The 25,000-nt window shown below is 38.4% G+C and overlaps 3 protein-coding genes and 1 non-coding gene across 6 annotated transcripts; 3 read left to right on the plus strand and 1 right to left on the minus strand.

The window, feature by feature from the left end:
- Nucleotides 1–212: 212 nt before the first annotated feature.
- LOC113503178 (clavesin-2-like) lies at nucleotides 213–2,461 on the plus strand. Its single transcript, XM_026885009.1, has 5 exons — nucleotides 213–218; nucleotides 438–613; nucleotides 1,179–1,326; nucleotides 1,602–1,818; nucleotides 2,016–2,461. The coding sequence occupies exons 1-5, from the start codon at nucleotides 213–215 to the stop codon at nucleotides 2,168–2,170; spliced, it is 702 nt and encodes a 233-aa protein (XP_026740810.1). The 3' UTR covers nucleotides 2,171–2,461.
- Nucleotides 2,462–5,303: 2,842 nt separating this feature from the next.
- LOC113502866 (clavesin-1-like) lies at nucleotides 5,304–16,081 on the plus strand. Of its 3 annotated transcripts, none has more exons than XM_026884597.1 (7): nucleotides 5,304–5,376; nucleotides 9,819–9,949; nucleotides 14,257–14,410; nucleotides 14,661–14,765; nucleotides 14,891–15,038; nucleotides 15,197–15,413; nucleotides 15,694–16,081. In XM_026884597.1, exons 2-7 carry the CDS (start codon nucleotides 9,823–9,825, stop codon nucleotides 15,846–15,848), a joined length of 906 nt encoding a protein of 301 aa, XP_026740398.1. In that variant the 5' UTR covers nucleotides 5,304–5,376; nucleotides 9,819–9,822; the 3' UTR covers nucleotides 15,849–16,081. The 3 variants fall into 3 exon arrangements, with proteins under 3 accessions (XP_026740398.1, XP_026740400.1, XP_026740399.1); XM_026884599.1 differs by lacking the exon at nucleotides 5,304–5,376 and adding an exon at nucleotides 5,406–5,480; XM_026884598.1 differs by lacking the exon at nucleotides 5,304–5,376 and adding an exon at nucleotides 9,299–9,409.
- A 1,094-nt stretch (nucleotides 16,082–17,175) lies between these two features.
- LOC113502867 (60S acidic ribosomal protein P2-like) lies at nucleotides 17,176–19,567 on the minus strand. The gene is made up of 4 exons (XM_026884600.1): nucleotides 19,461–19,567; nucleotides 18,565–18,833; nucleotides 17,895–17,975; nucleotides 17,176–17,290 (listed from the first exon to the last, which is right to left on the minus strand). Exons 2-3 carry the CDS (start codon nucleotides 18,830–18,832, stop codon nucleotides 17,908–17,910), a joined length of 336 nt encoding a protein of 111 aa, XP_026740401.1. The 5' UTR covers nucleotide 18,833; nucleotides 19,461–19,567; the 3' UTR covers nucleotides 17,176–17,290; nucleotides 17,895–17,907.
- Nucleotides 19,568–22,965: 3,398 nt separating this feature from the next.
- On the plus strand, nucleotides 22,966–24,869 carry LOC113503252. The gene has a single exon (XR_003401435.1). It is a non-coding gene; the product is annotated as a small subunit ribosomal RNA (ribosomal RNA).
- Nucleotides 24,870–25,000: the final 131 nt, after the last annotated feature.

A 25,000-nucleotide genomic window follows, 5' to 3' on the forward strand; every position in this document is an offset into this window, starting at 1 on the left:
ACATGGGCTTACGTTTTCAGTGGATGTAACTAAAATGATATGAAACAACTAAGGAAGCTTTTTATTAACAGTTCACGTATACCCGAGTGGTTGAGGTCACTACGCCAAACCCGCTGAGCGTGTCGTGAGGCGGGTTTGATCCCCGCGTAGGGTATGCATATGTGTGATCCACGAAAGCTTGTCCTGAGTCTGGGTGTATTCGTGCATGTGGCATGAATGTTTGTGAAACCTACCGCGACAAAAGGATTAAATTCCTTTATGCGGGAGTCGTTTCTCAAAAAAATAAACAGTTACATTAAAAATACCCAGAACTAATAACAAAGCAGCAACAAAACTAAAGGATGTAAAAGAGTATCTTTGAACCTTGTCTCGTTCGCTGACTAAAGAAAATGATGTCAGTACCTACCTATCCTCAAATTCGTACAAAACCTATGTAGCTACACCATACTTATTTTCATTCAAGTGCACAAATTTATCTTAATACTAACAAATTGCATTATATTTCCAGTGCCCTCACTCCACTAGAGACCAGGGCGTACGACGACTCAGCCATCATATACTGCGGGCTGGTGGACTACGACCCTAAGAACTTTGTCTTCGCTGATGCTGTTAGGTACGTGACGTCATTCTTCCACATTTAAGTGCCGGCACACGTGGGCTCATCTCTTTTACTTCTTTGTGTATTGTCACTTCTGCCTTTCCCGAAAATTGGTTTTGTCTTTCCTTTTTTTCTCTACCCGTATTCGTGAGGATACTTATCAAGTTCCCTCGCCGCCTCTTTATACTTTAATATTTCTATTTTTCCACAAGAGCAATCATATAACGTCTTAGCTGCAGAGCCACATATCAGGATAACGAAACAAATGTATTACATCTTAACAAGATTTTCTCCTAAATGAGATAGTTCAATTAAATTGTATATTCTTAATCAAAATTTAATTAGTCTTGAGACATTGCCGCTGAGAATCAAAATACCACTTTAGAAACCAAACGGCCTTCAAAATATTAAATCATTTTGAATTCACTTTAGACAAAAAAACTTTGCGCTAAAAGAGATTTTGATCTTATTTTTGACCTTGACGAGCACAACTTGCGGTATCACGCTTGCTCCCCGTGACCGAAATGTTAAATTTTCTAACAGTGACAGTTGTTTAAAGAAGAACCTTTTACATTTTCAGGGCATGCCTCATGGTGCTAGACTTGTGGCAGTACTCTGCTGGCACGTGGCCCGGCTTCGTCATCGTCATCGACCTGGACCACGCCACGATATCGCACATCACCAGGCTAGACGTCCAGTCCGTTCAGCAGTTTCTATACTTCCTACAGGTAACAAAATTGGTGCACAATTAGTGGTAATCGGTAATAAAATTCGGAGCTATTTTCAATTTGAAGAAGACTAGTAATGAGGTTTTGAGAATTTTAAATTCAAAACAAGTTTGGTGGTATTTTTTTTGTGGTTCTCGCATATGGTGCAAGTTGTCAACAACCTTATAATAATGTACCTACTAACAAAAGGGCTAGGAAGACCAAATCGATGAGCAGCGCATTTAAAACGTTCTGGAAATTTTACGTTTTATAAAAAGAAAATACTATCTTTTCAGGAAGCTATGTTATTAAAGATCAAAAGCTTACACTTCTTAAACGCGCCGTCGTTCATGGACCGGCTGATGATGATCCTGCGACCGTTTCTCAAGAAGGAGCTCCTGGAGATGCTGAGCATTCACCAGATAGGATCCACCACCATCGGGAAGTTCTTCCCGATTGAAGCTCTGCCCAAGGACGCCGGTGGACAATATAAAACCCGTCAGCAATGCAGAGGTAGGTTTCAAAATCTTGGGCAAAAATCATGCAATTTTTTATTGACTACTTTACTTACAAAACGCACTGTATCTTCCTATCGTGATGTGTTTTTACTTTTTATCTTTGGGTTTATCAAGTCAAACTAGCCCTTTTACGGTCTACTCGAGTCAGTCCTTTAAATCTTGTAATCCTGAACTGTGACCGCTTTTTTCCAGATGACGTAATAGAAAAATTCACGAGTACAAAGGAGTTCTTCGTGGAAGAGAATAAGAAGCGAGTGGTGGAGGCGAAGCGGCCCGGCAAGCCGAAGACCATCTCCGACATCTTCGGCGGAGTGGAGGGCTCCTTCAAGAAGCTCGATATCGACTGATGTGCTGCGAACCACTAGGAGTTCTAGAACTAATGTATTGTTTGTTTGGTGGAGTAATTTAGTAGACCGCATTCAAACCAAACGCCTACTTAATTTAGAGGCGGCTGTTTGATTTGAATGCGAGCTAAAAATTTAATTGGTTTATATTGTAATTGTATTATAAGTACGAGTTTTTCAAAATTCTGAATTCTTGTTACCAGTTAGGCAGGTTACCAGTTCTTCTAATTTTAAGATACTAGTGTAAGTTTGAACATGTATGAGTATTGTTTTAAATATAAAATATTGCCTGGCTTTAGCTGTTTCAAATGTTTTATTTTAATAAAATCAACCATAAATGATGAGATAAGAATTGAGTACTGAATGGGTGAGCTATTTAATTTAATAAAAAAGGTAATGAGAGCATTTTATCATGATGATGACGATTACCTATATTGCAAAAATATCAATACGAAAGCTAAGTGAACAAAATCCATGACGATACAAATAAGTAGGCAAATATACTTACTCTCAAGTCTCGTCTTTTATTATTTTGGCAGGCGTCTGATGCGGTAAATAAACATAATGCAGATTTTAATCAATGATTTAGCAGTAGCCCGCGGTTATGACCGTTACTTTTCGAAATCTTTTATGAATGTATGAGTTAAGCATTACGATTTTTCTTAATATTAAGCAGCACACATTGGATTCTAGCTATTGTTTTATCACCTTTGTATCTCATCCAGTGAACTATGTTCTTTTGAGAAATAAAGCATCTTTGAACCTAAAATGATCCCATGGGAACATAAAATCTGGGTACCAATTGGGCGTCCTAATTCTTGGGTACAGTTTTTTTTGCGTGAAAGAGGAACTGTATACATCCATGCATCGTATTTATAAATACATCCATACATACTAACATTTACGTTTATAGTATGAGTAGGACAAATTTGTCAAAATAGTTGTTTTTTATCCCCGCCGCAGTCAGTCTATCAGTGGTTCACACGGCTGAGCTGATTCGAATGTATTTTTTATAGTAGTAGACTTCAACGGTTTGAAATCCGGATAAATATCTAAAATGTATTCTGAAGTTATCTACATCTCATCATCATTGGCCTAGCCTTTTCCCAACTATGTTGGGGTCGGCTACCAGTCTTACCAGTTTCAGCTAAGTACCAGTGTTTTACAAGGAGCGACTGCCTATCTGACCTCTCAACTCAGTTACCTGGGCGACACGATACCCGATGGTTAGACTGGTTGTCAGACTTTTCAAGCTTCTGACTACCAGTAACGACTGTCAAAGATGTAAGAATAACAGCCGGGACCCACAATTTAACATGCCTTCCGAAACACGGAGGAATCCTTATGACAAAAATGGTCACCCATCTACGGACCAACCGCGTCAAGCATAGCTTAACCTGTGATCGTTTCACTTCTGCGGTTATAGCTTAGCCACGAGCTCTTCGAGTTGAAGTTATCTACAGTTTTGTTGTAAACTCTAAATTGTTTTCTTTGGTGTTTGCAGTTTGCGGTGCTAAAATCTACCTAACAGCAGCGGTAGATGGCGTCAACCTTTAAAAAGCTGAGGGGCTACCACCACGTCTTTTAGCAATATTATTATGGTTGTGAAAGAGTGATAGTGCAATACGCGACGTAGATTGGCATCTCTTTTCCACAACAGCAAACAAATTAGTACTTAAAGACGTCACAGTTGAAGTCCTGGTCCAAATAACTTATAAAAAGTTACTTTTTATATAGTTTAAAGTAGGTATGTTGTAGCAAAAACTACGGAAGAAATATTCGATTCCGCCTGACATGCAGGATTTAATGCTAGTATAGTTACCAGCACGGATTTTGAGCGCTGACCTTCACCTGCGCAAAAGTGATTTTTTGGGTCCCTTTTCGGTATGAAGTGAGGCGGAGGCGGATAAAGTGCAGTGATTGGCCCCCAGCGCATCGCGTCATAACCGTCACTCGGGATTAGTCGAAATTCGTTCTTTGCTGCAGTTGCATGCATCACAAGACGACGAGCACGCATAATTGATTGGCGTTTTATTTTACGATGCGCAAAGCGATCCCCACTCTTTCGCCGAGCGCTCAAGATCCGTGCCGGTAACTATACACACACTAACATAGTAAGTAGGTATATCCATAAAGGATTTTTCACACGGAATATGCGTGTTTTGACTCCACTTTAAATATGAATTTTAAGCACCAAAATAACAATATTATACAATGAAAAGCGAAACACATCTTAAATATTACTTAAATCATGAAAAATGAATACTAAAAAATAATGTATTTACCTACATTTATTATCTCCCCAATAAATCTGAAAGCACAAAGAAACCTCACCCTACCTAATCTTTTGTTTTAACAAATATGTTTTCATTAAAATAACTTTGGCAGCGATTTTTCTCAAAAATCCTGAAAAAGAGGTCTTGTCATTAAAAACCGGTTGATACACCCCAAAAATAACTCAGCCATTAAAACGTATGTAACCAAACCGGATTATTTATCCTTCTCTTTTATAATGTGAAAAAAAGAGACGGATGTATTTTCATTTTGAGCCGAGTCAATGGACTTCAATATGATGTCAATAAATATAATCCCCGTTGTTTTAACTGTGTGCTATTTTTGTATGGAATAGGTATATTTAAATAATGCGGAACGCTATTCTCGATGATATGGTAATTACTTTACTAAAGCTTATGTCTGGTAACGCACTGGGTAAAATAAACTTTAGAGTTTATATTTTAATCGACACCGACCAACAACCTGCAGAAAAATAACATTTTTCTATTATCTTAGAAGGAGGATATTTAGGTACTAAGCCTTTTCCCCCAGGTTACAGGTAATAGACAGTTATCAGGTAATAGAGAAAGAAATATAAAAAAATAAACGCTCATTTAAACGTATACTGAAGATTTCTTATTTCTTTTAATTGTCCCGCACAGTGTGTTAGGCATTGTGAACTCATCCATCGACAATCGGCTAATCGTGCAGTCAACTAATTGATACAATTGTTCACTTGCTCGGTAATTGTTACAATTGTATTAAAATCGTAACTCCACAAGCTAACCGTTATATAACCGCTGCATTTTTCCCGCCCAGTGCGTGATCGAAGCCTTATAAGCCTACTTGCGACGATTTAACGAATCTGTAGTAGCGTATGCGCGTGCGCAGAGAGTAGACGCGTTCATGTCACAAGCAGTTCAAGTGCGTAATTAGTGAGTATTTATATTTGTGTTAATTATTTTAAACATATACATAAGGAGCCAAGTTCATAAACAAAATTAAAAAAGTTGACTCAAGCAACAGTTTGTGGTATCAGGTAGGATATACTGATTTATGTAATTTTGAATTATACTTTCGTCGAATGGAAAGGGACAAAATATTTCATGAAAACGAGAGAATTCTCAAAAATTTAGATGGGTTGCTCGCAGGAAATCGTCATCAACTGATTTCTTATTACGGATTTTTTTCTTTTCGGCGAAAGTTGGTTTCGACCTGATTTCGCCGGAACATGTATCTACAATATCCCTTAATTATAGGATTTTATCTTTACTTATTAAAGAGAGGTCTCAGGTATGGTTTTAACCACACCCTTGAAAAATATACAGTAATAAGATATTGGTAAATGTCGGTCAAACCTACGGAAATTGTCTTAGTAATCCAGTGGTTATACCACCATTTAAAAAATGAGAAAACATATCAAAAGTTACTATCTAATTAATAAATAATATTACAATTACAATAATTTTGTTGGCAAGTGAAAATCGATCAATAACCTGCCGAAACATCGCGAGTTGTTCAACAGGATTCTCAATATGATGAGACCGGTTTTACGTATTGCTATTGCCTCTTGATCTAAACAGACGCATGATTCAAGATAATCCTATATGCGGCAATTATTTATGTAAAGCTTATACTTTGATTAATATTATTAACCAGTGATTAATGCGTGACACGTGCTAATTATCCTGTAAAGATTAGTGTAGAGTTAATTTATTATTTAACCTACGGCTATAACCTTTGTTTTGTTAGTATAAAGATAGATTATGCTTTTAAGCAAATAAAAATGGAAACATAATATACATGACTCTACGATCAATTACAAAAAATTTAGATAATAGTAATTTAATGTGATATTTAATAAGTTAAACAAACACTTCCTTTAACCTGCACTATAAATAGAAAGATAGGAACAATTTAAAATGAAAAACAATATCAAAATATAAATATCAAATTGAGCTAGCTTCCTACTGTATTTGTATTGAGAAGTTCATGGCTGTTTAAATCTAATCTGTCTATTGATTACATAATCTTCTACATGTCAATGTTAAGTTCTAAGTCAAACATTAACATACAGTAGAGTAGGAGGAACACATTTCATACAACTATTTTTATTTTTTTTCTTCAGTTTTTTGGCTTCCTGTCTTATTTTAACCCCGAAGCAAAAATTATGATTATAAAAAAAGTTTGATGTTTGTGTATATGTGTGTGTATCTATCCGCGCCTGCGTAAATCTCAAAAAGATAGAATAGAATAGGATATTCTTTATTGCACACCACATAAGTATGGATTTTCATTTTATTTGAAAGGAAATTTAATAGTGAGTGTTCTTTGCTATGTTTAATAAAAATCTGGCCCAGATGGATATCACATATCGACGAATAATTATGTGTTTTGTAAAATCCCTGTCCCTGAGTACGGGTAACCAATTGCTTGACTAATAGGGTAGAAACTGTACACAATAAGAATGAGGAGTACCAAATTATAAATACCACATAAATTAGATGAAAAATATTATCCTCTACATGCAATATTTTAGAAAAGCGCTTTTTTAATATTTATATTTATATTATAAGTATATAAGAAATTATTTATAAAAGAAATTGATGTATTTATCAATTTCTTTTACGTGGTTCACTTTGTAATTTTATTACGTCCATATATTAATAGTCCTCTTAACTCACCTGCACGGAGGAGCTGTTTTATTACTCTTAATTACTTAGTTTTATAGAGGATAATACTTATAATGCATAAAATAAAAAAATAATATAATGTCATACATTTTATGCAAAATGTATGACATTATATTACCGCAATCAGATTGTTTAATAGGTATTTATGATTTCAACCTTGTCGCAGCTTCAGAAGACAAGTGGAAGCACAAATTCAAAAATAACCTTGGTACGAAATACCTAATTAAAAGATAAGAAAAGTTAAAATATTCCAAAGCCATAAAATCTCACGGAAAAAGAGTATCTTAATAAAATAAACATAATATTAAAGATCTTTGAATTTTCTGATAAGTAATAATTAATTGTCTACTGTATGCGTAATTCCTTACACCGCGACTTAGTTCAACACCTTCAACACACACAAGTCTATGATGAACACATAACTATTCTCGTTATTACTTCATTCCATTATTTTTATTTTTGAATGGCTTATATACACCCTAGTGTTAGTGTTTTAGCCGTCCTTGAACCACTAGCGTAGACACCCTTTAAAAATTTCACGATGCTGACTTATTTTTTTAAACAACACAAGCATTAAGGAATTTATTCCTTGTGTCGCGGGGGTTTCACAAACATTCAAGTCACTACACAAAGACACCCAAACTCAGGCCAAGCTTTAGTGGATCACACGAATGCCTGTCCTACGTGGGGATCAAACCCGAGGCACATCGCGTCCAGTGGGTTGGACGTGATGATCTCAACATCTCGGCTACCTGTGCCGTCATTATGGACTTGACCGAATTGTATGATCATGGCATTTCCCCCACGTTTCATATTACTTCGTCTTGTCTTTAACATTGATTGACAAGTTACAAGCGAACATGCAAGACATTACAACATTATGTTTATAACATTAATATTTTGTTCTCGTTCCGCGGTAGATATTACATACAAAAGCAACCAGTTTAGGGCATCTGAAGGTCGGTTAGTGGCTCGCATTAGTAACGAGTTCACATGGTGTGCATGGTGCCATAAGTCTGTTGTTTTGACTGATCAAAATACGTAAAAAATATGATCACTTTGAAAACCAAGGCACACCTATTGTGTCTTGTATTGCATTAAGTAGAGTTTGTCAAGTAGGTAGATAATTTTGCAAAAATAAATATTTACATAAAACTATTCAAACTTAACGACGATACATTTTTGTTCTATCATTATTTTTTTGTTAGTGACATCATGGATTGTCAGTCAACCTCCCCTTGAGACTGGAAGACGGCCCTAACCGGCTCATTTTCAAAACGATGTGATTAGAGAAGATTTCGAGTCTATAAAATGTAGAGATAAAAGCATTGACCAATCGCCATGATTCCTTTGTTTGCTAAATTTTAGTTTCAGTAGCCTGGCAATGTGGCCTAGTTGAGTTATAAATTATTTTTCAATGCTACAGCTAGCTATTTTTTTTTGCCGCTCGCTTGCAGTATTCCGCCATTATAGTACATATTTCTGCTTAATTTCGTAGCGGGTTCTAATAGTCGGTTACTCATTTCATTTTCATTGTAGACCCAAAAAGAAAAGTAATAACAAATATTATGTAATATGCTAAAAGTTTAATATATTTATCGTTCATGAAGTACATAAACATTAAAAAATGTATGCACTACGGCAGTAACGCATCACCTCTAACTCACCTCGACATTCTAATCAAGTAATACGAGCTTTTTGTTTCTATGCAACAAAAACATAATTAAGCTTATAATCGAAGGTCGGTCAAGACCTGTTTATATGTTTTTATAGTACTTTGCATTTGTAAATGCCTTTTACACATAATATCCCTCATATTTCTTTCACCCAAGTCGATCTGCTAAAAAATTTTTACCATATAAGGAAAATAAAAAAAATAACATATTGCAAATAAGGCATATTTCAAATGCTCTAATAAACTTTTCTTAAAAACGAATGAAACCCCATACAAAAGTAAAAAAGTGGTTCTTACCTCGTACTCGTAGGCGTTATGAGATAATCGGTCTGTATTCGGAATAGACAACTGTTTTCTTAGAAACAGTTGTTAATTTACGTGTTTACGTGTACAGAAGTGACATTTAAAATGGGTCAATTATCACGTTGTACTTACAATTCAAATATGTAATTTAAGTGCATTTTTTAAATAATAATAACATTCTTTAAATTTTTATCCATTGTTTGTACTTTTTAAACATAAATTCAAACCCACTGTCGACGACGTCCTTTTTTACCCAAATATAATTAATCGTCATACATGGAGGCAATGATAACAATCGTAAATACTTTAAGTTCATTAAACCATTTCCGTTTAAAAATCCTTTGCTTATAGATACTTTACGTTTGTCTCAGCAAGTCCAAGACATCTTAGGCAGCTTTTTCTTTAAATTTATTGTTTAGATAATATTCTTTTATCTATTATTCTCCCTGCATAGCATATGGCTGCCAGGCTCAAATGGGATTGGGCGAGTCATTGGGCGAGTCATGTCAGCCGCATCAACAGTGGGTAGCCTCCTAGGCTGCTAGCGGTGGAGGGACGATTAGTAGTAGGAAGGATTCATATTTAGGATAGATCTGGCTAGTTGAAAAGATGGCCAGAAAATTGATTATTTGGTTGCTTCAGATCTACTGGCGCAGTGTGCACAGGGCTCTAGCAACTATAATAAGTATTTAACTTTCTTTTCCAGAAACATGTCGATCAAGGGGATAAGTCTGGAGGATGAGCTGAAGAAGAAGACAGGGATCACTCCTCAGGACATACAGAAGCTGAGGGACTGGCTCGGCACGCAGCCGCACCTGCCAGGCGATTACATCACAGGTCAGTTCAATACCAGATTGAAAACGTGACGTAAAGGTGACCAGTATGTATGTACACATATGAAGTAGATGGAACCTTCTAAAGTGAAGACAATGGGTTCGCGAAATACTAAAGCAATTTTGTTTTGAAAATGAAAAACTATTCCGGCGCGGACTCCTGAGGAGTATTTTTCTAAAACCTTCCATAAGGTTCTGTTGTCTACGTCAAAATAATTAAACATCAGTTTCTGCATAGGGCCTTTGGGTCGTTCGATCGTTTTCAAGACAACAAGCGTGCGAGAACTAAAATATGTGCGCAATTATTGGAACCCTCATATCGCCTTTGTTAGTAAACCGTTCGTTGGGTGTCCTTATAGATTCTAGCTTGTCGGGTCCTATCGTCCAAATGTAAGATGAATGAAGATACCGGAAAAATACCGTTTTTCTCTATTAACTTGAATAAGGAGCCCTAAACAAGAGTTGTTAGGTTTTATTTATTTACACAATAACATAAACAGTCTTAGACACAGAAATTGCAGTTATTATAACACTTATTACAGTGCCACAAGGAAATAAGAACGGACACCATCTATTAAAAAACCACCAGTAATGACGCATAACCTTGGCGTCAAACAAATGATACATTGATTTTTGTTACAGATATGTCAGTAATTAGACCAATTATATCTAGAAAATATTCAATCCAGTAATCAGTTTTTAAATTGCCATTAAGCTTAGCCTCGCAGTAAGCAGAAACATTTTGGAATTGAGAGTTCGATTGCTGTCTGAAATGTTTATTATTAATAATATGACAATCGGCTATGTTACTTTTCTGAGTTACAGTACCTAATTACAGGGAATTTGGGTTGAACGGACAAGATTCGAAAAACGGGTCCGAACTTCAATTATGTACTTTTATACTCCTTACTTCCGATTACCGACACAAAAATTCTCACGCAATTTGGCAAAAACGACTCCTAAAATTATAGTTAAAACGCAGTCACACATTTGTAATTAATTCACGAATGCCAAAAGAACAAAAAAATTCGCATTGACATGATTCTCCAAAACTGTTTTTACGCCAAAAACTGTGTCATCATGACTTAGCGTATTCGTACTTCTTTGGGTAAAAAGACTTGCCAGACTGTGAAAAACAGATAAAAAATTGATACTATTAAAGGTCAAGTACATCTTGTTTTTGTAAACAGTCTAGTCAGCTACAAAATGTACATAAATAATGATATCCTGGTATTTACATACTGCACTTAAGAATATTAGGCGTTCGACGTATGCTAAACAATTCCAGGTTTGATGAACCTAGATTCGGCAGCCGGGATTTTCTTCGCCTGTTAATGTAAAGCTGTAGCAGGTGTAAAATCAAGATGCCACTAGTCGCATGTAGTTCGCTACCACTCATCCACCTTGAAACATTTCTTTTATAAACAAAATTTCATTTTAATACAGTAAAAACTGTTGTCTATAGTACCTAAAGGTCTAACTATTGGTAGGTAGCTCCGAACACTCCTACGTGAATAATTAGTATAATTACTTTTTTTATTTATTTATTTATTTATTTATTATACTATGGAAGACTTACAGCTATATAAAAAACTTGACAAAACTGAGATATCTAGACAACATAAAGCCAATTACAAGTCCTCACTTATAGATATAGACTAAAACTTAAAGATTATGTGAACACACACCATGAAATTTTTGATATAATTACATTGAACACACATTAATACATCGTGTCAAATTAAAGGTAAGTAATGTGCTATTTTTTTAACAAGGATAATTTAGATAATCCAAAAAAAAAAAATTAGTTTACAGTAAAATAAGAATTTATAATTATGAAAATTATTCGAAAAATTTGAGGCTCAAACACCTTCTGGCTGATATCACACTCGTTGAGAAAAGATCAAAACCATGCTGCTTACATATCATATTGAACTGCTTACTCACGCGCACAATATAACTGTTCTGTCTATAATTCGTATAGGTATGAGTTACACGTAAGGGCGGATTGAAACGAAGTAGTTTACCTGGTGCATTAAGATAAAATTTAGATAATAGCTCGGGGCTGTCGATGTTGTTATTAAATATTTTTAACAGAAATAGGCAGTCAGCAATTTCACGCCGGTATACGAGTGGCAAAAGATGGTATTTTTTACAGAGTCGGACATAATCGTTTGAATGGTATGGAGTCTTTTGATGAAAACAAAGAAATTTAATGAATCGTTTTTGTATGTTTTCAATGCGGTCTATGTACTTATTGTAACGTGGGTTCCATATCTGAGATGCATACTCCAGCTGACTTCTTACAAAGGTGCAGTACAAAATTTTAAGTGTCTTGTCGTTTTTAAAGCACTTAGAAAGACGCATTATAAACCCAAGGAGTTTATAGGCTTTTTTCACAATGGTATCGATATGTGCTTCAAAAGTGAGCTTATTGTCGTGATGGACGCCCAAGTCACGAATAGTATCGCACCTTGGCAAGGTCTGGCCGGACAAAGTGTAAGTTGTAGCTAGAACTACCCGTTTTCTAGTGTAGGTAATTACTGAGCACTTTAATGGATTTAAGTCGAGTTTGTTAATCCTACAGTACTCCTCAAGACGGAACAGATCAGCTTGAAGCGCTATCCCATCTTCAAGTGACGAAATCTTAGCAAAGATTTTCATGTCGTCGGCAAAACATAATAAATTGGATGATTTCAGGCACAGGTCGATGTCGTTTACATAGATCACAAATAATAAAGGACCGAGCAAAGAGCCTTGAGGCACTCCACTGGGCACAGAAACCCAGCTGGAAATATAGTTGTTAAGCACTACTGCTTGCGACCTGTTGTCTATATAAGATGAAAACCACCTCAGGAGATCTCCACGAATTCCCATATAGTTTAGCTTCTTAATCAGGGTTTCGTGGTCAATTCGGTCGAATGCTTTGCTATAATCAGTATAAACGACATCGACCTGCTTACCTTCATCCATAGCTTCAGTAATATAGTCATTAAATAAAATGAGGTTTGAGGTGGTAGATCGTCCCCTTAAAAAACCATGCTGGAACGTACTAAATGAGTTAGAAAGGGCGGGATATAACTGGTTATAAATAATTCGCTCAAATATTTTAGCAATAATGCACAATTTGGATATGGGCCTATAGTTTGTAACTTCAGTTTTAGACCCTTTTTTGTGTACGGGTGTAATAAATGCGGATTTCCACACTCTGGGGACAACACCTTGAGACAAAGATTTCGAAAACAGGATTGAGATGGGCAAGGCAATAGAAGAAGCACATTTAATTAGAAATTTGGATGATATATTATCAGGGCCTGCACCTTTCGACGGATCCAACTTGCGAAGTAAGGCGATAACTGTGTCAATATTTATTTCTATATTATAAATGTTGTAGAGTAAATGACACAGGCACAGTCATCTAACAAGCACATGATTATAAGTTACCTAGTCTCACATTATTGCATTTTCATGTTGACATAGGAAATACCTATTCATAACTATAAACAGTTAAGATACCATTAGGTCCATAGACAATAGAATTAAAATGGATAGGTTGCTTAATTAAGTATGAAAAGTTGCGTTAACTAAACGTTTTTAACACGCTATTGACGTATCATAATGACATAGATTTATGCATTGCATTGAATAACAAAGACACAAAAAAATATATAGTTTTTTTCAGCAGATATCATCAAAGCACTTAGGGATAACGACTTTGACATTGATTTATACACAGAGCAGTTACGATACACTCATTGTCAATTTTAAATGCAGTGTACATAAAACACTCCAAAAATACATGAAAGATTGACCAATGCCAGGTTAATCATAAAAGTAGGCATGCTACAGGCGGCTGACGAGTTAGGCTTCATGTTTAGTATTCTAAGCACTTAGGAATTGTTACCATCATCAGTATGCTTGCCAAGTTTCGGACTGTCCTAATGAGAATGTCTGACATGGTGAAATATGTAACTAACTTGAAACCAAGCCAGTTTGCATACAACAACAAATGCTAAGATTGCGACAGCAAAAGATGTTTTTTAGTACAATAGAGTCCCGTTCCGTACCAAGGAATTTAATCCTTTTGTCGCGAGGGGTTTCCAAAAATACAAGTGACATGCACAAAAACACCCAAACTCAGGATAAATATTCGAGCATCACACAAACACTTATGCTAGGCGGGGATCGGACCCGCAATACATCGCGAACAGAGTTCGGCATGGTGACCTCAACCACCGGCTTCTCTGCATTCTAGGCGTATATTTTCCCGCAGTATCCCTTTCATACTCATGGGACTTTTTCATTATCTAGACATGGATTTGGCGCTGATCTACCATTGCTGCGACCGCAGCGCCGAAGTGTCAAAGCAAGTTCTCGACCTGCACTACACGCTGCGAACACTCTTTACCAGCTTCTTCAAAGACAGAGTCATGGATGACAAGATTGAAAAGAACCTGCAATATGTGTAAGTTTAACAGTTTAGCATTTTTTAGCTTCCGATTGTATCTGTAATGTAAAATGAGTATTAATTCCTCTTTCAAGATTAACGTAAGTGGACATGGTACATTCAGTATCAAATCCTAGCGTTAGAAGTGGGCCGAGGTCTACTAAGAATGGTGCTAAACAATTAGTATCCAATAAGATGAAAATCAACCATTGAAATGCTGATAAATTTAATCATCTTGAAATATTATTAATTTAATATTTTCCCACAGATTGCTGCAACCGCTTCAGACTCGCTCGAGGGAGGACGATGCTGTATTGTATTGCAGATTGTTGGACTATGAACCTAAAAACTTTGATTTTGCAAAATCTCTTAGGTAAGACACTTCGACTTTCTTTTAATTACGCTTGCTGCATGCTTGGTACACTTATCAGACCGGCCTTGGATATTTTCCTATGTAACTAGACTTAGTTTTCAAGGGTCTGTAAATTTGATTTCCAGGTTAGTGCTGATGATCCTAGACCTGTGGCAGTTCGAGGAGGGCACGTGGCCAGGCTTCGTGCTAATCTTTGACCTGGACGGGCTCAAGCTGGGACATTTGGCTAAGCTTGACGTGCAATCCATTCAGCAGTTCCTCTACTATTTACAGGTGAGCAATCGCATATATACACTTAGAAGTCTTATTATGGCAATCCTGTCTCCTCAAGTCTTGACTTGTTGGAAAGTTTTCCTTTGTGCCATTCCAGAACTAAATACGAACTTGTTCATTATACCTAGATTCTTCACACATTTGTATACATTTTCCAGGAAGCTATGTTAGTAAAAGTGCGAGGACTTCACTTCCTGAACGCACCATCTTTCATGGACCGGCTCATGATGATGATCAAGCCGTTTATGAAAAAGGAGCTCATCGACGTGCTGCTCATTCACCAAATCGGAGCCAAAACCCTGGACAAGCACGTGCCCATGGCCGGCTTGCCGAAGGGCGCCGGTGGAGAGTTCAAAAGCTTTGATGAACTTAGAGGTAAACTTCATGCAACATCGGAATTATTATACCAATTCTTCAGAACTCAGAACATAAACTATAGGTATTTAAAATTATTTTAATCAAAATTCTCTTTGATTTACGATAAGTATACTTAACAATAGCGCAAATTGGAACATTAAAATTAGCACCCATTCGTGTCAGCGTGACCTTGACATCACCAATATCAGGCTTCCAACTTGCCGGTGTATGATGAATTGCTATTCATTGCCATACGTAATGCGGTACCAGTTTCTGAAAAATTGTATTTTAATTCCAGACGAAACAATTGCAAGATTAAAGGCAAACAAACAGTTCTTCGTGGAAGAGAACAAGAAGCGAGTGGTGGAGGCGAAGCGGCCCGGCAAGCCGAAGACCATCTCCGACATCTTCGGCGGAGTGGAGGGTTCCTTCAAGAAGCTCGATATCGACTGATGTGCGGTGAACCACTAGGGTTTCTAGGACTAATGTATGACTAGATTGGTGGAGTAATTTAGACCGTGTTCAAAACAATTTTTTTTGAACGCGGCCTGAAAATATACTTGTTGTTTCGATATTCTGTACAGGTACTTATTACCACTTGAGCAGGTTACCAGTTCTTCTTAATTTAAGAATCTTTCGAGTATGAATGTGTATGAGTCTTTTGAATATATTTTTTGGTTTTAGTATTCCATATTTTATTTAAATACCTAAAAATCCGACCTAACGTACCCACGAAATATTTCTGAAAATCTTTAACCGGCATTTGTAATCAAATTACTTCTTTACTTTCATTCTGACTTTTACATCAGGGAGAATCACCAAGCTTGATATGCAGACGATACAACGGTTCCTCTGCCACTTAAAGGTGGGCAACACGTACATTTATATAGCTCCTAATATGTCAATTCTGCTTCCTTGCTGGGTGACTTTGCCTCTTAGAGTCAAATGAAAAGTTACATTAACTTTGCTGCATCAACAGACAACAATCCAAAGTTCCAACCATGGGAACTTGAAATGTTCGTAGGTACTTGATATATCATTTCTGTGCTACCAGTGTATCCATATTGGGAACAAAAAACTAACCACCACCCACCCCCCATTTTCTTCATTCTGACAGTTTGTTTAGCCATGTTATTACCACAAATTGGCACAAATATGAAAAATTTTACGTGTAGGGAAAAGACCAAGACAAAGATAAATAATATGCAAAACATACTCTCCCCACACAGCTTATATGACAGTGATGAAGATAACATGACACTAGGGAGAGTTTAATGTAAGTCTTGAATACAGTCCTAACTATTTGTCGCAGTTTTTCTTTATTGTCAAACTACCAGAGAAAACACGCAAAGAGGCTGCTCAACTCAAACGAACTGTTCAGCACGCCATGATCACACCGTTTTTAAGTACTTAATTATTCAAATTTAAACTAACTAATAAAATGTCATTCCCACAGAGAACAGGCAAAAAACTCACGAATGAGAAAGAATTGATAAAAAAAAACCAAACGAGAATTGAGAATGGCGCCATCCATGTTATTACAAGGGACCAGAGTTGTGGCTGTTAGTATTTGAATGCCAGCTTTAACTTAGTAGGTCAAATAATTCTAACATAATTGGTTTACTTTCATTCTCTATCAGCATTTAGGCCATCAACTAGCTAACTACTAGTAAAAAAGCTTATTTGGGAAGTATTGAAGATAGCATTAACTCGCTAAACCAATTTTTGAAAATCGGAAAAGGAATGATACAGGTAGGTACGTAAAATAAGAAACAGCATGTTATAGAAATAAAATTTCCATGAACGTTTATTAGCAATATATTTCATAGAAACATAAATGCTGACATATTACGCTTAAACCATACAAAATGGAATAACGACCAGCGCCGCGCGAACTGAAACAAGCAAAGAAAACGTTTTAGATTGATTGCCACATAAAAATATGGTTTAATTGAGTTCAGGTATGCATCAGTTAGGGTAAGTAACAGCAAAGACTTTCAGTCGAAAGATGGTGTTGTTTGAAATCATCATGAACTAAAGCAACAAAATTATTCTGATTCTAAAACCTGCGGAGTTTTATTCCTGTTATGGAAAAAGGGTACATGAGCAAGGACCCAAGTAGTAATCCAATACTAAGTGATTATCTTTTAATAATTGAATGCAGATGCATTTAATGTCATCATCAGCCTTTTCCCAGCTATGTTGAGATCAGCTTCTTCGGCTGCCACAAAATACCAGTGTTTTTTGCAAGGAGTGACCGCCTATCTGACCTCCACAACCGAGTTACCTAGGCAACACAATACCCCTTAGTGTAAGTTGCATTCTATGTTAATATGACTAGTAACAGCATTAATAAAATTACTGTTCATATAATATTCAAGCTGGCAAATAACAATATGGAAGGAACTTAAAACACAGGTTTTGATTTTCTTAAAAAATGTTACGTCTTTCCCAATATAACAAATGATTATAACAAAAAGAACAAGAACTTCAACTCACCTGCGAAGTGCATTTAGTCGAACAGACCGAAGCCCATGTCATCGTCTTCCGACTCAGACTCCTCCTTCTTGGCTTCCTCTTCTGAAATAGGAGAAATAATGTGTTAAAGTAAAATATAATACATTGTATAGCACAGTAGTGTTGACTATGATCCGTGTCAGAGATAGAGAGTTGCAGCAAAGACTTTCAGCCAAAAGATGGTGTTGTTGTGTATTTCATCATGTACAATTCACTATTTATCAAATTGTTTAGAAATTACTTGTGATACTGATCTCATATGCTATTTAATGCATTATGAACTGATTAATGCTTCCCCATATTACATTTCTTACATAAAATAAATTAAAGCTGCCAGGATAACTCTGAGACTGTACCCAGGTCATTGAATAGTGCATTTACTGGACACTTTAAAAAAAATATGTCTCCCACAGTAAGGAATTGACCTTATATTACAAATATTCAAGTTATAAGCACAAAGACAAAAATTCAAGATTCAAGACGATCATTTGTTGATCACACAAATGCTTGTCCAACACAGGATTAGAACCCGCGACGCAAACCATGCAGTCAAGCAGTTTTCTTAATGTGTTTGCTTGAGGTTGACGCAGATAGATGTTGTACTCCGTTTAGTCCAACACTGGTAATTTTTTTTACTAGTGTATTCACATACCTTTCTTCTCTTCGGCGGCAGCAGCAGCGGGCGCAGCGCCTCCAGCGGCAGCGGGGGCAGCGCCACCCACAGGCATGGAGGACAGCTTCTCGCGGCCCTGCTCGATCAGCTCCTCGACATTCTTGCCGGTGAGCTCAGCAATGACCTTCTTCAGCTTCTCGCCGTCGGCTTCGATACCCACGGAGCTGAGGATCTTCTCAACGTCCGCTGCTGCGGGGTTCACCTTACCGCCGAGCACAGCCAGTAAATACGCGGCCACGTAACGCATTCTGGAAATTTACCACCATAACTTGAGTGATTGAGGTTATAAGTGACACTAGGTCGTAAGATGCTAAGATGCTCAACTGAAGTGCGTATATCCTAATACTTTAAAATTAATGTTGATATACAAAGAACTTTACATTGAAGGGTACACAGGCTAGCGAAATTTTTAATGCGAAGTTGGTGAGGTTATGTTTGAGGTTAGATATGTAAACACTATTCAAAGATAAAAAATACAGAAAAGTATTAATCTGACGTTAAATAGCACGTGCAATACACATGATAACAGCGAAATATGAGTGTTTTAACTAAAATGAATTTAGTTCATCCGTATAATCACCACACATGGTTAGCGATGTGTACTGCGTGAGATGTTTACAATGAGTAAAATCAAACGCATGGGCAAAAATTTACAATAGAAACACTTAGAACCCTGATTATAAACGCATTAAAGCCGCTGCAACTAGCAAAACACTATTTTTACCGCCATTTAGAACACAAGTTGGAGGCATGACGGAACTTAAATCTTTATTTATCACTCAGAAGACATAATCATCCGGAACAAGTGGTTATTAAACACAGTAAAGAAACACTACATAACATAATTTTGAACTTATTTTAACATTTTCACTTACTTTTAAGTCGCTTAGACACGAAACGTGTTATGCCGAAAAATAAACGTTCGTCCTGAACAAATGTCAAGATGAAAGAGGATGGCGGGGAAGCATCATAGTGACTTGACAGTTCGATAATGTTGCCAGGCTTAGTTTTTATAGACTAATCGACTATTCGTATTTAACTTACTATTTGAAATATAAATTATTACTGAATATAAAATTATCAAAATAATAAAATTAATTGACTACGAGCCTTTCCATAGCAGGTTAAGAGTCTGAGTCAGTATTTATGCTAGTGGTTGTTATGGAACTTTTATGACATACCTAGTATAGTAAATCAAAACGTTCGAGATGTCAATTAATTCATTTTTTCTGCTTTTTATCATCTAATGTTGCTTAATAAATAATAAAAAGCAAAGTCTTTGTATTTGTTACGTCTTCTCCTCGCCAAAGCACGCCTGGAAAAAATATTCTAATATGTATTTGGTACAAGGATAGGTAATACTAAGATAAGATAAGCATACTCTGACATCAACGCTGCAAAAACCTAGCTTGCTAAAGTTAATTCCGTAATCAATATTGAACACTACCACTGTGTATTTAACAGCATGCCTGTTCTAAATCCAATGATTGCAAGACCCAATTTAGTTAACCTTCCTCAAAGCCACGAGGACGGGTGACCCTCAAAGATCTCCGAAACACTTACGTTACGAAGGTAGTGACAGATATCTAGCGTATCCTCTGACACTTGGCACTCCATTTCCCTCACAAATGTTTTAAGTGTAAACACACTCTGGTGTGATGATGATGTATGGAATGTCTTCACTTATAGAATCGATTGTGGGTAATGGAATGTCGGCTCTTCCTATCATTGCGAAGCAAAATTCGCCAAGCGTTGGATTGTTCACCCATCAAAAGGGAACGTGAGCTGGGTTTAGACCGTCGTGAGACAGGTTAGTTTTACCCTACTGATGGCTTGTCGTTGCGATAGTAATACTGCTCAGTACGAGAGGAACCGCAGTTTCGGACATTTGGTTCATGCACTCGGCCGAGCGGCCGGTGGTGCGAAGCTACCATCCGCGGGATTATGCCTGAACGCCTCTAAGGCCGAAGCCAGCCTAGCCGAATCCGGCAAGGATATGCTCACTGTGGAGCCCCGAGAGTCGGGAGGCTCTAAACAATGTGACTTTACTAGTCGCGCTTCACCACGTGAGGTGCGACGTCGAAGCCCATTTGGATCGCGGAGATCGATGCTGTCCGTTTAACGCGTGCATCACGGCTCCGAAGGTCCGAATTTACCTCAGTTCGATGTCGGGGCTCGGAATAGTCTGTAGACGACTTCCGTTCCTGGCGGGGTGTTGTGCTCGGTAGAGCAGCGTCGTGCTGCGATCTGTTGAGACTCAGCCCTACGCCAGGTGATTCGTCCGAGGACGATGATAATGTAAACACACAAACACACATCAAGACAACGTGTGCGACGACGGACGATGTTCTGTCGCGTTTTCGTTTTCTTCATTAATATTTCATTAATACACGAACGGTACACTAACGATATAACACTCTGATTCAACAAACTCAATTTTAAACATATAAAAAAACGTAATTTTTCACCGCGCCCCATTGAGATGCGCTTGCGCATCTTAAATAGTCAATTTAATACACGAACGGTAACGGGTCAAAAAATTAATACACGAACGGTAACGAACATCGAAATTTAAAAAAATAATCTTTCTCTCGATACAAATGAAGTTTACATCGATTATAACTGACGTCTATTAGCCGTTCCTCCTGTAAATCTCGATCGTAATATCAATAATACAACAACGAAACAAGCAAGCGCTCAGACAATATATTACATAGATATGTAGATGTAAACAAACGAATAACACAACAAGAACGCTAAACGAAACTAACTCGCACTCTCACTTCGTACATATACACCACGACGGCACGGGCAAGCTGTGACAAGCCGCTTGAGAGCGAGAACACACCTCGAACGAACATACATACTAGGTACCTACCTACCTAACTACAATATAAATGCAAAAAAAAATATATCATGGTGGGTGATCTTAGCGTCTTAAACGCATCTCTAACTATGCATACATATATGTATTATAGTACCTACTAACTAGTAGTAGTAGTAGTAGTAGTAGTAGTAACCAGAAACCCAGCAGGCACGCGCGCTCGCGCGGGGGGGGGGGGGGGGTGCTTGCGTTCCTGCCTTCATAGGCGTCTGTGTCACACCACACCAATGAAGACTCAAACACTCACCAAGTCGTTGAACCTAGACAAACACCCAGGCACCCCCCCCCCCCCCCCCGGCCACACACCCCCGCTCTGCAGCGCCTCAGGTTCTTTTGTGGTGGTCGATGTTAGTTCTTCAGGTTGATGGAGGCCACCCTCTCAACATATTCAATACCAATATCTGGGTGGGTGGGGGAGGAGCGGAGGGGGGAGGGTAGGGGCGGGGGCTAGGTCTCCACTGTCGGCTTTCACTCACCTCGAGGGTAGGTAGTGTTTGAATGACACCACCGACGATCCCTGATCTGCTGATCTCGAAACTTTTCAGTTCACTCGGTCGCTTGGTACGTGGATATCTCATCGTATAACGTATTTCTCCTCCGATACTATATACGTTTAAGTTTGCAACAATGTCATGCGGCGCGCGCAGATGCGCGCACGTATGATGTTGTGCGCGTGCGCGTGCGCAGCTTTCAGCGACTTAACGTTGACACGCGAACATTATTATGTTAGTGTGTTTCACGTTAAGTCGCTGAATGTCGTCTACGAACGAAAAATGGACGACACACACATGTAGTAATATTATTATGAAGATGATCAACACACATACATATTATTATATATATATATATAAGTGTATATATATATATTAGTATGTAAGTGTGTAGTACTGTGTGTGTTGTGCGTTTGTGTAACTTCAACTGTGTGGACCGTCGGTTCGTAACAACGTTACGATTCGTTAACGGTTCAAATGTTATAAAATATGACTTTAATCGTGACGTGATCGATTCAAACGCGCACGGATACGCTAATGTGAATCTTTCGCGAGTTCAATCACGATTATTTATTTTTGTGTAAATAGTATTGTTCTATATACGCATTATTATATGATTACATATATAAACTAAACAATGAATATAGTGAATACGGACTCTGTACAATCCGGGCAATTAAATCGTTGTTTGACGTATTTTATTATGTTAACCGAGATTATTATTAAAGTGAATGAAATCGTGTCTCGATACGAACGTTCACCATCGGGGTTTTTTCATTATATTGTACCCTTATAGGCGTCGTCGTAGTCGTCGTCGTCGTCGTCGAAAACAATATTCGTCTCAATTATTATACGAGCTCGCCCGTACAAGCGTCTGCGTTAATCCGTCGACGCGCGGGAATGAGGATTTCTCGTAAGTATCGATATAGAGAGAGGACGGTATACGTGTGTACCACCGCAATCGAAAATCGAAACGAACGAGAACGTCTTTCATATGAATGAAGCTCCCTGGTTGATCCTGCCAGTAGTTATATGCTTGTCTCAAAGATTAAGCCATGCATGTCTCAGTGCAAGCCGTATTAAGGCGATACCGCGAATGGCTCAATATATCAGTTTTGGTTCCTTAGATCTTACTCAGTTACTTGGATAACTGTGGTAATTCTAGAGCTAATACATGCAATCAGAACTCTGACCAGTGATGGGATGAGTGCTTTTATTAGATCAAAACCAATCGACGGATGGCCATGTGTCTGAAGTCGTTAATTTTGATGAATCTGGATAACTTTTGCCGATCGCATGGTCCAGTACCGGCGACGCATCTTTCAAATGTCTGCCTTATCAACTTTCGATGGTAGTTTCTGCGACTACCATGGTTGTCACGGGTAACGGGGAATCAGGGTTCGATTCCGGAGAGGGAGCCTGAGAAACGGCTACCACATCCAAGGAAGGCAGCAGGCGCGCAAATTACCCACTCCCGGCACGGGGAGGTAGTGACGAAAAATAACGATACGGGACTCTTACGAGGCCTCGTAATCGGAATGAGTACACTTTAAATATTTTAACGAGGAACAATTGGAGGGCAAGTCTGGTGCCAGCAGCCGCGGTAATTCCAGCTCCAATAGCGTATACTAAAATTGTTGCGGTTAAAAAGCTCGTAGTTGCATTTGTGCGCCGCGCTGTCGGTGCACCGCATCCGCGGTGATACTGACACGTCTGCGGAGCATATCGTCGGTGAGCCGGCGGTAATACGCCGGTTCAATATCAAAATCCTATCGCGGTGCTCTTCGGTGAGTGTCGAGGTGGGCCGACAATTTTACTTTGAACAAATTAGAGTGCTCAAAGCGGGCTCAAAATGCTGCTTGAATATTTCGTGCATGGAATAATAGAATATGATCTCGGTTCTATTTTGTTGGTTTTCAGAACTCCGAGGTAATGATTAATAGGGATAACTGGGGGCATTCGTATTGCGACGTTAGAGGTGAAATTCTTGGATCGTCGCAAGACGAACATCAGCGAAAGCATTTGCCAAAGGTGTTTTCATCAATCAAGAACGAAAGTTAGAGGTTCGAAGGCGATTAGATACCGCCCTAGTTCTAACCGTAAATATGTCATCTAGCGATCCGCCGACGTTACTACAATGGCTCGGCGGGCAGCTTCCGGGAAACCAAAGATTTTGGACTCCGGGGGGAGTATGGTTGCAAAGCTGAAACTTAAAGGAATTGACGGAAGGGCACCACCAGGAGTGGAGCCTGCGGCTTAATTTGACTCAACACGGGAAATCTCACCAGGCCCGGACACCGGAAGGATTGACAGATTAACAGCTCTTTCTTGATTCGGTGGGTGGTGGTGCATGGCCGTTCTTAGTTGGTGGAGCGATTTGTCTGGTTAATTCCGGTAACGAACGAGACTCTAGCCTGCTAAATAGGCGTCGTCATTTAGGTGTGCGTGGCTACGCGTCACGCAACTCACTGGCGACGTATTAAAATTCTTCTTAGAGGGACCGGCGGCTTCGAGCCGCACGAGATTGAGCAATAACAGGTCTGTGATGCCCTTAGATGTCCTGGGCCGCACGCGCGCTACACTGAAGGAATCAGCATGTTCTCCCTGGCCTAGAGGCCCGGGCAACCCGCTGAAACTCCTTCGTGCTGGGGATTGGGGTTTGCAATTATCCCCCATAAACGAGGAATTCCTAGTAAGCGCGAGTCATAAGCTCGCGTTGATTACGTCCCTGCCCTTTGTACACACCGCCCGTCGCTACTACCGATTGAATGATTTAGTGAGGTCTTCGGACCGACACGCGGTGGCTTCACGGCCGTCGGCGTTGCTGGGAAGTTGACCAAACTTGATCATTTAGAGGAAGTAAAAGTCGTAACAAGGTTTCCGTAGGGGAACCTGCGGAAGGATCATTAACGATGTACCGTTTTAACGTGCACTGCGTACGCGAAACGATGTCACATTAATGTTCTCCAAATACTTAAAACGTTCGTCGACACTTTTATCCAATCGTATCGATGAACTTTTAAAAAGAGACCGAACCGAC

This window comes from Trichoplusia ni, chromosome 18 (genome assembly GCF_003590095.1).
Source record: "Trichoplusia ni isolate ovarian cell line Hi5 chromosome 18, tn1, whole genome shotgun sequence".
Lineage (NCBI taxonomy): Eukaryota > Metazoa > Arthropoda > Insecta > Lepidoptera > Noctuidae > Trichoplusia > Trichoplusia ni.

Coding starts and splice junctions, on each gene's coding strand:
- LOC113503178 (XM_026885009.1), top strand. Junction 1,327..1,601: donor AGTTTCTATACTTCCTACAG/GTAACAAAATTG, acceptor CTATCTTTTCAG/GAAGCTATGTTATTAAAGAT. Junction 1,819..2,015: donor AACCCGTCAGCAATGCAGAG/GTAGGTTTCAAA, acceptor GCTTTTTTCCAG/ATGACGTAATAGAAAAATTC.
- LOC113502866 (XM_026884597.1), top strand. CDS start 9,823: ATGTCGATCAAGGGGATAAGTCTGGAGGATGAGCTGAAGAAGAAGACA. Junction 9,950..14,256: donor GCCAGGCGATTACATCACAG/GTCAGTTCAATA, acceptor TTCATTATCTAG/ACATGGATTTGGCGCTGATC. Junction 15,039..15,196: donor AGTTCCTCTACTATTTACAG/GTGAGCAATCGC, acceptor TACATTTTCCAG/GAAGCTATGTTAGTAAAAGT.
- LOC113502867 (XM_026884600.1), bottom strand. CDS start 18,832: ATGCGTTACGTGGCCGCGTATTTACTGGCTGTGCTCGGCGGTAAGGTG. Junction 17,976..18,564: donor TGCCGCCGAAGAGAAGAAAG/GTATGTGAATAC, acceptor CTCCTATTTCAG/AAGAGGAAGCCAAGAAGGAG.